Here is a 13,905-nt window from a genome sequence, read left to right as displayed (position 1 = left end):
CTATGGTACGCCTAAACTGAATTCCATGTCTATGATTCTCAGCTTCATAAGTCAACAAATAGTTGAGTTTCATATGAAATAGATATCAGGTTATTACAAATATTATTTTGCCTACTGTATTAAATGATATAATACTGTTTTATCACGGTATTTCCTTATTTTTTTTTTTTCAATTGGATTTGTGCTTATATCTCTGAACGTTTGTAAGTTGAGGACCTTCTGTAAGGATCTTTTGCACTTTTTTCCAGTATCCTTTTCCAGCATCCTTTTTTTCAGCTGAAGAATCACTTAAGAAAACTTGCGATAGCTCCTTCTGACCTGCAAAGATTAATCAGATATGTGACTTGAGATTTCTAATCCCAAGGCGTTTAGATATTTGTTTTTTCTCTACCCACGGATTTCTCTACTGGCAATTTCTTTCTGGTTTGCTTGATCTTAGGATTCTTCTTGAAAATCCGTCCATCTTAGAAATAATAGATACTTAAATAAAAGAAAATGAATAAGAAAATTAATTCAAAATTGGCTATTTCAATAGTTGATATATCCAAAATTTTTCTTGTTATATTTTTATGAAATGTAGAACATATTTATTGTAAACATTTTAATTTTCCTCAGGCTTACATTGAAGCAACCAAGGCCTTTTACCGAATAAAGGCGCCTCAGTACCTTGAGGCAAACGGCGTCCAAAACTACATGAAATATGCAGAGATTAAATTACGCGAAGAGGAGCAGCGAGGAGAAAAGTACCTGGAATCCTTTAGTGGATCGCTACAAAATGTAAGTCTAATTACCTCCGGCAACGAAGTTGGGAGGAGGTTATGTTTTCGCCCCTGTTTGTTTGTTTGTGAAGAACTTCCCGGCCATAATTTTACTCCAGAGTAGTGAAGCTTTCATGGATTAATTATGTCGAGACGTGGAAGTGATTCAATTTTGAAAGTCCCAGGTCAAAGGTCAAGGTCAAGAAATAAGTTGCCGTGGCGGAGGTTTTCACTCTCTGGGAGCTGTACTAGTTTTCTATATAATGGAAAAAATATGAATAACACATCTTATTAATACTAACTGCATTAAACTACAAAGTGTGACAAGAAAATACTTGGATGTGGGAAAAATATATGCCAATTCAAGACAGCTCCGACCAGTAAGAAAAAGATATGAATAATTAAATGATACTGAGCAGGTAAGATTGTTTAGTAGAGATATTGTTAATTAATTGGTGATAGACAAATAAGACTTTTTAAAGTAGTCAGAAATAGACAGATACAACTTGATAAGATGTATTAAAGCAATCAGCGATAGACAGATACTACTTGAACTTTCAAAGTTTTAACCATCATCATCATCATCTCCTACGGCTATTGACACAAAGGGCCTCGGTTAGGTTTCACCAGTTGTCTCTATCTTGAGCTGTAAATGTATACTTCGTTCATCATCTACTTTACACTTCATAGTCCTCAGCCATGTAGGCCTGGGACTTCCAACTCTTCTAGTGCCCTTGTGGAGCCCAGGTAAAAGTTTGGTGAACTAATTTCTCTTAGGGAGTGCGAAGAGCATGGCCAAATCTTCTCCAATTTTTTTTTATTTGTCATAGCTGATGGGAATTTTATTAAAAAGTGCTGGATAGTAGACCAGTTGCCAAAGAATTTACAGGTCGAAAAGGAAGACAAGACTATGTAGAACAGTGTTTTGCATAAAAATTTTACCAGTGGCCATAGGTGTGGACAGCAGATGTTGCATATTTTGTTGTTGGTTGAAGTGAGTAAAGTAGGTATTATAATGATAAATTGAGTAATATGATAAGGAAAACAGAAGTCATATACTGAAGAAAATTTTTATACTTATTCGTCAATTATTTTGTGATGGGAATTCTCGTATATCTTTTTCTTCAAGAGAAAGTCTAAAAGCAGCTTTTCATCCGTGCATAACTGCAACGTTAAAGTATTTGCATTCTGGTAATTAATCAATGAAACACCAGGAATGTATTTTAATCTGATTTTCATCTCTGTGAAGTTAAAATTTTGTTTTTTTAAATAAATTTAACGTATTTTTTAGAAGTTCAATTCCTTGAAACTTTTTGAAAATCATAAGTGTAAAAGTATTGAGTGTGATTTTAGTTTCAAAGTAATTTTTAATAGTGTTTGTAGTTTTCCTTCAAAAAATTTTATATGTAAAGCAGGGAAATGAAAAAATCAATACTTGTGAGACTAGATCTTTTGCTATATTTAAGTTCATCAGTAAAACATGTATAACACTGGTTGCATAGTGGACAGGCATTTGATACAACTGTACCTCCATCAACAAAGTTGGAAGGAGGTTATGTTTTTGCCCCTGTTTGTGTGTGTGTTTGTTTGTGAACGGCTTCCTGGCCACAATTTTAATCATAGAGGCATGAAACTTGCAGGGATAAACTTCTATGTAAAAAGCTGGAAATGATTAAATTTTGGAAGGTCAAGGTATTGGTCTGGCAAAATGTCTAATTCACATAATCAGCCATAAGTTTGGACATTGTTGTTACAGACTTCGAACTTGGTTCATATTTGAGTGTATGAAGATCAACGCCAATTAATACATGTTAAGGTCAAGGTCGAGAAATAAGCTGCCGCTGCGTAGGTCTTCTCTCTACCGAGTACCCCTCTAGTTTTATCGATAAAATTATGTAGTTTTGTGAATACCATTGCGTCTTATGATTATCATTTTGTACTCGGTTTAATTTGGTGTTAAAATCTACCACACTGAAGTACAGGTGTATGATTATATTTTCATTACAGTTGAACGATTGATAAAAGTACAATTTGATAGTTAAACTTATATAGTTTTGTGATTTCTATTGCATCGTATTTAGTGTTATCATTTGTATACTCACTTGAAATTGGTGTTAAAATCTACAACACTTACGTATGACAATACTTTCTTTCTTTACAGTTGAACGAGTGCTGTGTGGAGGTGTTAGTAACAACCTTTCGTGACACTATTTTAGCAGAATGTCCTCAGATGATCAAAAATAATGAAACAGATAGTAAGTGGATTTATTTAAAAGTTTATTAACCAGTTATAGATATTGATTTTTAACTTTTTAACAGGTTCATTTTGTTCATTAGTGTTTACTGATTGATTAGGATTTTCCATGCTTAAAACAGATTAATTTTCTTCCTATGGACACATTTTAGAGGTGTTATTTGTACTGTGCCTCTTCAGTACAATGCAGATTATTATTATTATCGCTAGCTAAGCTACAACCCTAGTTGGAAAAGAAAGATGCTGTAAGCACAAAGGCTCAAACAGGGAAGAATAGCCCAGTGAGGAAAGGAAATAAGGAAATACATAAACAATATAAAAAGTAATGAATAATTAAATGGTCTTTGTAGCATCCCGATCATTTGCTGCATTTTGTTTCATAAAACCTATTCATTACATAAGCCGATACTTGTGATTTTTACTGTTCCTAAACTCTATTCCCAAACCAAAGCATTGTACTAAATAGCCATACTCTACCATGAACACACTACCTAGATCATGGCCTGCACGTGAGCAATGTCCCCAACACTCGACTGTTTCAAGTGGTGGAAAGCTTTTTGTTCAGTTTTAATGTTTTAACTTCTTATATAATTATCAGCATGTACTCCTATCCGAATATCGTAGTTTTCAGTTTCGATAGAAGGTTGAATAGAGAAGAGGGTCATAGTAGGCCACACCATCAATTATTTGTTATATCAGCTGTGCATATCACTTGTGAATTTATCATTGGTAACAAAAATCATAATGAAAGCTAATACCTTTTCCAAGTACTATTTTGTGGTTGGTGGGATTTTCCCACATTGCAGAATTTTAGTGGCCAAGCGGGATTCATTATTATTTCCAATAAGGAACCATGCAAAAATAAACTGTGCTTTTCCGTCCCTTAGAGGGATAGACAAACTGGGGTTTCGTGTGAGAAGACACCTATGATTATTATTATTATTATTATTTTTATTGATATTACTTGCTAAGTTACAAGCTATCTGCAGTTGAGGGGTACTTCTATAAGCAAGCGTTTGGGAATTTGTTTCCAAATTATGTAGTGATTAGCGGGCTGCGGCTCCGTGTGGCACTCTGACATATTGGGCTACCGACCCTGACTACGCGAACCCAGAGTTGAATAAATGGCTCTGGCAGATCACTTTTAATTTCTGAGCACCCTCCCTTGTTTTTGTTTCTGGGGAAGAGTATCCAATATTTATCATAACTTACTTAATTTAATAAGATATATTTCAAGATACAAATTCATTATTATGGCATATCACCTAGAAAATGCTTTTGCATAACCTTCCTGTTAGCTCTTTGAGTAGTAAGTAGTAATTATGTAAAGAGATTTATAATTATAAAGGTATTGATATACAGTACTGCAATTACGATATCTTCCGAAGTCTGCTTCAAATTATTTCATGCGAGTTTTGAAACGGATATTCCTTATATATTGAATGGTTTAAATGTTCCTTATGAAAGGCAGAGGCAAGGGACAGGACAGTGACCTAGAGACTGACACATATACGTATGATCTTCCCCCAAGCCGCCCCTCTCTATTAAACTAGGACCAGAGAGGGCCAAGCAAGGGCTGCTGATAACTCAACAGGTAGATCTGTGGGCTCCCCTAAATCAAAATTACAAGGCTGGAGAGGTTTGGCACTAAACAAAATACAGTATTGATCTAGAGCTGGTTTCAAACCCTCATCCAGCAGATCACTTGACAGGGATGTTTCCAGTAGGCTACTGCACAGTGATCGTTCAGTGGTTACTTTTGCTCTGTGTAAGAGTAGAAGAGAGACTTTAGCCATGATAAGCTGCTCTTCTCGGAGGACACTCCAAAATTAACCCTTTGTTTTCTCTTCTTGGGCAGTGCCGTAGCCTCTGTACCATGGTCGTCCATTGCCTTGGGGCAGAGTTCTCTTGCTTGAGGGTACACTCAGGCACACTACTCAATCTTATTTCTATTCCTCTTGTTTTCTTTAAAGTTTTTATAGTTTATATAGGAAAAATCTATTTTAATGTTACAATTTCTAAAATATTTTTTGTTTATTACTTCTCTTGTAGTTTATTTCCTTATTTCCTTTCCTCATTAGGCTATTTTTTCCTGTTGGAGCCCTTGAGCTTACAGCATTTCACTTTTCCAAGTAGGGTTGTAGCTTGGCTAGTAGTAGTAATAATAATAATGTTGTTGCTAAATGTCTTGTTACTTCAAAACTTTTTTCAGAGTTACAGTTGATGTTTTAACGGATAGTTTCCTTTTATATTTTTAGTAAACGTCTTTTTACTTATTTTCCAGAGTTGCAGTTGATGTTCAAATTAATGGATAGAGTACCTGATGGAATCCAACCCATGTTAGATGCTTTAGAGGAACACATTGTCTCTGCCGGTCTGGCTGACATGGTTGCTGCTGCTGATTCAATAACACAGGTGAGTCTCACGGCTTATGTAACAATATCTTTGTGTTTATTTACCCTATTATCGTCATCCTTGTATCAGTGATTGTTATTATTTACTAAGATTTATCTTTCAATTGTCAACAGCTGAAATTCTTTTGGGTAAATATCCTTGAAACAATTTGAATACCCAGAAAATTTCCATATTTAGTTATACAGTATAGTACAGAACTTGGAGACAACTTTCTTGGGTGTATAGTTTTAAATTTTGATGGTGTTTTTGTAGGTTTTCAAATGTCCAGATTATGAAATAGTATGTCACCAATGTTGAAGTCCAAAAACATTTTAAACCAAATCCAGGTTCTAGCTTTTCACAGGAAAGTATTTAGAGACCACACAGCACCTCCCGAAAAATTAGCTTTTCCTTAGTCAAAATTCCTTTTGTAATCTTCTTAATATTTGTCAAAAGAGTAAAGTTATTCATTAGGTCTTTTAACAATTGGTTGTGTTTGATTATATATTTTTCTTCCATTACAGGACTCGGAACAATACGTAGAAAAGCTGTTAGATCTCTTCCAAAAATTCAGTAGGTTGGTCTCGCAAGCATTTAGCGAGGACCCACGTTTCCTAACGGCCAGAGATAAGGCATACAAACACGTCGTTAATGATACTCAAGTTTTCAAGTTAGAGTTGCCAAGTAAAACGGTAAGTGGTATTACACTGTTTTAATTTATTCTCTAGAAAATCCTTTTAGCTTGTTGAAATAAGATGGATTTTTCTTGAAATATCTTTTACTTTTTGTTCAGTTTAAAAGTGTGTACAGTAGTTAACACTTCAGAATTTATGTCAATTATTATTATTACTAGCTAAGCTACAACCCTAGTTGCAAAAACAAGATGCTATAAGCCCAAGGGCTCCAACAGGGAAAAATAGACCAGTGAGAAAAGGAAATAAGAAAATAAACGATATGAGAAATTATGAACAGTTGAAGTAAGATAATTTAAAATCCGTAACATCAAAACATATTTCATATATAAACTATAAAGACTTACGTCAGCTTGTTCAACATAAAAACATTTGCTGCAAGTTTGAACTTTTGAAGTTCTACTGATTCAACTACCTGATTAGGAAGATGATAATAATCATGCTGGAAATTGACATAGTTCAAAAGCTTATTATGTAAAGAGTCTGAACTTAGAATAGTTAAAATTTTTATAATTTTCTCCTGCAAATGTCTTTTTTTTTTATATGGTTTTAGACAGTTTTAATATTAAAAATTAGAAAGGTGTAGTCTACACAGTATCGAGACTCATTTGATAAGTTTACACTGCAATTATATTGTCAATTCAACTAGACAAATTCAATATGAGCTGGATTGGCCATTTAATCATAAACAAAGGTTTAGCTAACGATAGGTGGTTGGAGGGGCGCTTAGATTTCTTGATAAGAAAACAGGTCCATCAAGAAAGTTGCAATTGCAGAATTGCCTTTCAATCTACCATTACCCTGGAGTAACTTAGATCTCTTGATAAGAAAACTCTCCAAAATCAAACCATAGTTCCCTAGTCTTGGGTAGTGCCATAGCCTCTGTACCATGGTCTTCCACTACCTTGTGGTAGAATTCTCTTGCAAGGGGGTACACTCGGGCACACTGTTCTATCTTATTTCTTTTCCTCTTATTTATTTTTTTTTTCATAATTTATATATGAAAGATCTTTTTGATTTTGCTGTTCATTGAGTATTTTATTTTAGTTGTTCATTATTTCTCTTGTACATACATATACTAAGGCACTTCCCCCAATTTTGGGGGTTAGCTGATACCAAACAAATGAAACAAAAAAGGGGACGTCTCATCTCTATGTTCCTCCCAGCCTAACAAGGGACTCAACCGAGTTCGGCTGGTACTGCTAGCAGTACCATTTCTCTTGTAGTTTGTTTATTTCTTTGTTTTCTTCCCTCACTGGGCTATTTTACCTGTTGGATCCCTTTGGCTTATAGCATCTTGCTTTTCCAACTAGGGTTGTAGCTTGGCTAGTAATAATGATATACCAGTACTCTGAATTGGCTTAGATCTCTTGATAAAAAAAAAGGTACACTTTAAACAATTAAAAATTGCCTTTCAATCTACCAGTACCTACTAATAATATCTTATTAAAGTGAGAGCTATTTTGCCTTGTGGAAAGAAATAAAAATAAAAATTTACAAACTTCGTAATTAAATCTCTGTATCTAGTAAAACATATACCAAAGGCACTTCCCCCAATTTTGGGGGGGTAGCCGACATCAACAAAGAAACAAAACAAAAAGGGGACCTCTACTCTCTATGTTCCTTCAGCCTAACCAGGGACTCAACCGAGTTCAGATGGTACTGCTAAGTCTGTAACTACTGTATATTTTCTTTTCGCTTTGCAGAAAGGTATAGGTAATAAAACGCAGCCCGAGTCCAAATGCCCCGAACTTCTTGCCAATTACTGCGACATGCTCTTGAGAAAAACGCCACTTAGCAAAAAGCTGACTGCAGATGAAATTGAAAGTAAACTAAAAGATGTGGTAAGTGCCATCTGCAAGTATTGAATTATTCATGAGTTATGTTTCTTATATTGTTGTATGTTTTTTTCCTCTTAACTACATATAGATTTCAATCTTTAATTATGAGCTCAGGGGTTTTGTTAAACTATTTCATGATAATGAAACTTTCAAAGACGTGAGAAAAATATATTGTTCTCGGTATATTTGAACCTTTAATGACGTGAGAAAAATATATTGTTCTCGGTATATTTGAACCTTCAATGACGTGAGAAAAATATATTGATCTTGGTATATTTGAACCTTCAATGACCCAAAAAAAATTGTTTTTGGTATATTTGAACCTTCAATGACGTGAGAAAAATATATTGTTCTCGGTATATTTGAACCTTCAATGACCAAAAAAAAATTGTTTTTGGTATATTTGAACCTTCAATGACGTGAGAAAAATATATTGTTCTCGGTATATTTGAACCTTCAATGACGTGAGAAAAATATATTGTTCTCGGTATATTTGAACCTTCAATGACCAAAACCGGCGTCAATGACCTCAGATGTCAGGATGCCTGAAAACTTTAAATCAATCAATCAATGACCAAAAAAAAATTGTTCTTGGTATATTTGAACCTTCAATGACGTGAGAAAAATATATTGTTCTCGGTATATTTGAACCTTCAATGGCCAAAAAAAAAATTCATCGTTCCCGGTTTATATTTTTGGAGTGGGATATAACCAAGATGAAAATAAACTTAGACATATTTTAAAAAGGGCTTCAGTGCTGATCTTTCTCTCTTTTGCATTTGACCAGGAAAAGAAATTGATAATTTTCGGTGTATATTTTGGGAGTGGGATATAACTAAGATAAAAATAAACTTGACATATTCTAAAAAGAGCTTCAATGATGATCTTTCTCTCTTTTGCATTTGCCAGTTGCTGGTGCTAAAGTATGTTAGCAACAAAGACGTATTTATGAGATACCACAAGGCTCACCTCACCCGTCGCCTTATTCTCGATACTTCAGCAGATTCCGAGAAAGAAGAAAACATGGTTGAATGGTAAGAGTATCAGCGTGAAGAGTTTGTTTTTTGTTTTGTTTTTGCTCATAAGTGTTGTAAAGTCTCTGTTTTGTATCTTTAATCTGTCAAGAGATATTTTTTATTGTAATAACGTCATCTTTATTCTGTTAATGTTTACAGGGTTGTTTATATCATTCTGACAACTCAAGTCGATTACAGAAGGTCCTTAACTCATAAACATTTGGAGGTAAACACAAATCCAGCTGAAAATAACAAAGATAAGATAAAGAAATACTGTTGTAAATCAATATTATATCATTTAACCCCTTTTACCCCCAATGGACGTACTGGTATGTTTCACAAAACTCATCCCTTTACCCCCATGGACGTACTGGTACGCCCTTTCAAAAAACTGCTATTTACATTTTTCTTTGCATATTTTTGGTAACTTTATAAGAAACTTCAGACATTTTCCGAAAGCATGAGACCAACCTGACCTCTCTATGATGAAAATTAAGGCTGTTAAAGCAATTTAAAAAGTATACATTGCAAAATATGCTTGAAAAAACAAATGCCTGGGGGTTAAGGGTTGGAGAGTTCCAAATAGCCTGGGGGTAAAAGGGTTAATACATTAAGCCAAATAACATTTATAATAACCTGATATCTATTTCACATGAAACCCAACTATGTGTTGACTTTTGTAGCTGGAATTCATAGGCATGGGATTCAGGTGAGGCCTACATACTGTGTTAGTACATACATACATACATACATATACCAAGGCACTTCCCCCAATTTTTGAGGTTAGCCGACATCAACAAATGAAACAAAACAAAAAAGGGGACCTCTACTCTTTACATTCCTCCCAGCCTAACAAGAGACTCAACCGAGTTCAGCTGGTACTGTGTTAGTACGCCATATAAAAATTCTGAGTTTTTCTTTTATTGCAGGTTGAGAGAAGTTGGCATGCCAGCTGACTTTGTCAATAAACTGGCTCGTATGTTTCAAGATATCAAGGTGTCGGAGGATCTCAATCAGCAGTTTAAGGAATCCATTCGTACCACCACGAAGTCGAGCGTAGCAGGTAAAGTTGACTCAAGTTAGTATTGATTACTTTATTGAAATAGAAATAAGTATCGTGTCCTCTTTTCCCAACTTAAGAACTGAAAACTTGAATATGCTGCACTATTGTATTGGCTTCATAAGGTTGTAGGATGATCTTAAATTATAATGCAATAAGGTGATTCCATTCTAGTTGCATGATGTTTTTCATTATCCAATTTTTAAATTAGTTTTGGCATTATAGAAATTTAGCTTTATCTAGCAGCCAAACATAGTAAGATTCGGGAATCCAAAATATATTGGAGACTACCATACAGATTTACCATCCATTCTAGTTGCATGATGTTTATACAATTTTGAAATGAATTTTAGCATTTTAGAAATTTAGCTTTATCTAGCAGCCAAACATAGTAAGATTCGGGACCCGAAATATATTCAAGACTACCATATAGATTTACCATTATATTATATTTGACAAAGCATTCTAATGTAATTAACAAAGCTGGTCTTGGCTAGTCTACAGATTCATAGTCATATGCTAGAGCAGGTCATTACTAGATGTCAAGTAACACAAAACCAAATTATTATTTGTTCCAAGTTGAAATGTCACTAAATTTGTGAAGTAACACAGCATCATTCTTTTAATGATAAAGAATTCTATCAAAATCCTCAAGTAATGGCTAAGGTATGCTAATTATATACCATACTAAGTAGTTATTGTTGCAATAACTAGCAATGCTAGGTACTGTGGGTTAAATTGCTGACAAGAGTGTTTTAATATATTTAATGAGTTTCTATAACAAATGCAGCCTTGATTTAATGGCTAGAACATTAGAATTTGGCTACACCCAGCAAAATGAAAGATTGAAAGTGTTATATCTTAATGAAGTATGGAAACATGCACATGAATAAGGGGAAAACACTAGATTAAGTGTGTGAGATGGATGGCTGTATAATCAGCCATTTTGGGATGATTTGTCTTTGACTGAGGGATTTGTTAGTTGATTACACATTTTTGAGAATCTTATAAATTCATATCTCTCTAAGAGGTTTGGTAAGGATGGCAGGATGTATCTTGACTCTCCTTTAGGGTTGCAAGTCATGATTGGCATTCTCGGCCATTCGGAGGCTTAAACCTCTTGTGTAGATATATTCCTCCGTTCGTCTCCAATCAAGTTTGAGCTAACTTTCAAAATTGCTGGGAAAATTAAGATTTTACCTATTATAAAGGTGAGAATATCCAGGTGGTACATTTGGATTACTACTACAGGTACCATTCCTGTCTGATAGAGATTAATTGATAGATTAGGAGTTATTTGGCATCCTGACATCTAAGGTCATTGATGCTGTGTTTGATAGAGAAGGTCTTTTGAAGACCAAATAAGGGCTGTATATGAGTGACGAGTTTGTAAAAAAAAAAATTCATTGTCTGATAGAGATTGATTGATTAACCCTTTTACCCCCAAAGGACGTACTGGTACGTTTCACAAATCCCATCCCTTTACCCTCATGGACGTACCGGTACGTCCTAGCAAAAAAATGCTATAAAATTTTTTTTCTTTTCATATTTTTGATAATTTTTGGAAAAACTTCAGGCATTTTCCAAGAGAATGAGACCAACCTGACCTCTCTATGACAAAAATTAAGGCTGTTAGAGCAATTTAAAAAAAAATATACAGCAAAATGTGGTGGGAAAAAAATAACCCCTTTGGGGGTTAAGGGTTGGAAATTTCCAAATAGCCTGGGGGTAAAAGGGTTAAGAGTTATCTGGCATCCTGACATTCAAGGTCATTGACGCAGTGTCTGACAGAGAAGGACAAATGAAGACCTCAAATATGGGCTGTATATGAGTGATGAGTTTGTAAATGAAAATCTAAATTAATTTTGTTAAAAAGCTAATGTCTTATTTCAATACAGATAACCTTAACATCAAGATATTGAATGCTGGAGCTTGGGCGAGAGGGAGTGACAGAGTGGCCGTGAGTCTACCCATGGAATTAGAAGATTTCATTCCAGAGGTTGAGGATTTTTATCGGAAAAAGCATTCCGGTCGAAAGCTTCAGTGGCACCACCATATGTCAAATGGCACAGTAAGTCCCCAAGTTATCAAGTGTGAAATTAATTGTTGGTGTTGCTATATCAGGTTTCAAGTGTTTACTAATAGTAAACTTCCACTATCTTGGATTAGAGTTCTCTTGCTTTGGGGTACAATCGGGCATGCTGCTCTATCTTATTTCTCTTCCTCTTGTTTTTTTAAAGTTTTAATAGTTTATATGTTAAGGATCTAACTTAATGTTGTCACTATTCTAGAAATATTTTATTTTAATTGCTTATTCTTCTCTTGTAGTTTATTTATTTGTTTCCTTTCCTCACTGGGCTATATTTCCCTGTTGGAGCCCTTGGGCTTATAGCATCTTTCTTTTCCAACTAGGGTTATAGTTTAGCTTGTAATAATAATAATAATAAAAAAGTAATGGAAGAATGGGTTACAGGTTAATAAGATATTAAAGGGCTCTGACAAAATGGTCTGCTTGTTTTAGGGTTATTACAAAATAATTTACTATGTTTAAGTCTTGCATATTTATAGAAACATTTAACTCTTATTTATTATGAGCTGCTTAAGGCTAATTAATAATCTGAACAGGGCAATAAATAGCTCTATAATACCTCTCGGTATAAATGGTATAATACTCACAATAAACTCAAGTTGGTTGTATCCATTATACCTTCTCATTCAACCTTATTATTATTATTATTATTGTTATTATTATTATTATTATTATTATTATTATTACTATTTTTACTTTCTAAGCTACAACCCTAGCTGGAAAAGCGGGATGCTATAAGGCCGAGGGCTCCAACAGGAAAAATAGCCCAGTGAGGAAAGGAAAGGAGGAATAAATAAACTACATAGGCTAAAAGAAATAATGAATAACTATGAAATATCTCAAGATCAGTAACAATGTTAAAATAGATCTGCTATGTATAAACAATGCAGAGAGAATAGTGTGCCTGAGTGTAAATAAATGGTGATTTTTATGATCTTCCCATGGAAAAAGTACTGGGAAATGTATGGTCTTCTATTGTCTTATCGATGTGGGAACCCTGTTCATGGTTCTAAGAAAACTTGTTAGATAGTTTTGAATTCTTATGAAGTCACTAATAGTCTAGCAATTATTCTTTAATTTTCTTAAATTTTTACACCAGATTTACCAACTTTCAGGTGTGAAAACCCTGTTCAAAGTTCTAAGAAAACTTTTTAGATAGTTTTATACATTAATTTTCATGAAACCAGTGTTGCTCTAACACATTTTTTTCCATTTTCTTAAATTTTCAGATCACATTCGCCAACAATATGGGTAGATTTGACCTAGACGTAACAACGTTCCAGATGGCCGTTATGTTTGCCTGGAATCAACGAACAAATGACAAAATTAGTTTCGATAATCTACGCTTAGCAACAGAACTTCCTGATCCCGAATTGAGACGGACTTTATGGGTGAGTGTGGTTCAGATATTTTTTTGGTTGAATTATTTGTTTTCCTTGTTTCATATCCATGGGAATAAAAAAAAAAACGAACTTCCCGATGTTGACATTATGGAGGGCTTTTTAGAAAATAATACACGGCTTGGATTACCAGAAGATTAAAAGCATTTTATGTACATATAGCTTTGTGAATTCTTCGACACATTCAAAGGTTACCTCAATGGTAATACTGAGATCAACTGACTCCAAACTAAGAATTTCAGTTTTTGGCTGTGAAAATTCCAGGAAAATTGATTATAGATACAAAACCATTAAGTATATAAGTATTGAGATGTGTAAGACCAAATACGGAACAGTATTTGTGATTATATAAAATAGTATGCTGAGGAGACGTACTGTATTAAAGTGAATTTTTAAATCCT

At 34.2% G+C, this 13,905-nt stretch overlaps 1 protein-coding gene across 5 annotated transcripts in view; it reads left to right on the top strand.

The window, feature by feature from the left end:
* Cul5 (cullin 5) overlaps window positions 1-13,905 on the top strand; it is a 51,668-nt gene that overhangs the window by 22,309 nt on the left and 15,454 nt on the right. For 3 of the 5 annotated variants that reach the window (XM_068355720.1, XM_068355737.1, XM_068355725.1), the window contains exons 5-13: window positions 616-777; window positions 2,920-3,013; window positions 5,297-5,427; window positions 5,931-6,098; window positions 7,805-7,942; window positions 8,849-8,973; window positions 9,885-10,033; window positions 11,914-12,086; window positions 13,334-13,495. In XM_068355720.1, the coding sequence (XP_068211821.1) occupies window positions 616-777; window positions 2,920-3,013; window positions 5,297-5,427; window positions 5,931-6,098; window positions 7,805-7,942; window positions 8,849-8,973; window positions 9,885-10,033; window positions 11,914-12,086; window positions 13,334-13,495 (1,302 nt within the window). The remainder of the gene's footprint in view (window positions 1-615; window positions 778-2,919; window positions 3,014-5,296; window positions 5,428-5,930; window positions 6,099-7,804; window positions 7,943-8,848; window positions 8,974-9,884; window positions 10,034-11,913; window positions 12,087-13,333; window positions 13,496-13,905) is intronic. The other 2 variants (XM_068355732.1, XM_068355745.1) reach the window with 1 other exon arrangement.

This window comes from Palaemon carinicauda, chromosome 2, assembly GCF_036898095.1.
Source record: "Palaemon carinicauda isolate YSFRI2023 chromosome 2, ASM3689809v2, whole genome shotgun sequence".
Lineage (NCBI taxonomy): Eukaryota > Metazoa > Arthropoda > Malacostraca > Decapoda > Palaemonidae > Palaemon > Palaemon carinicauda.
This window is presented reverse-complemented; position numbering and strand designations above follow the sequence as displayed.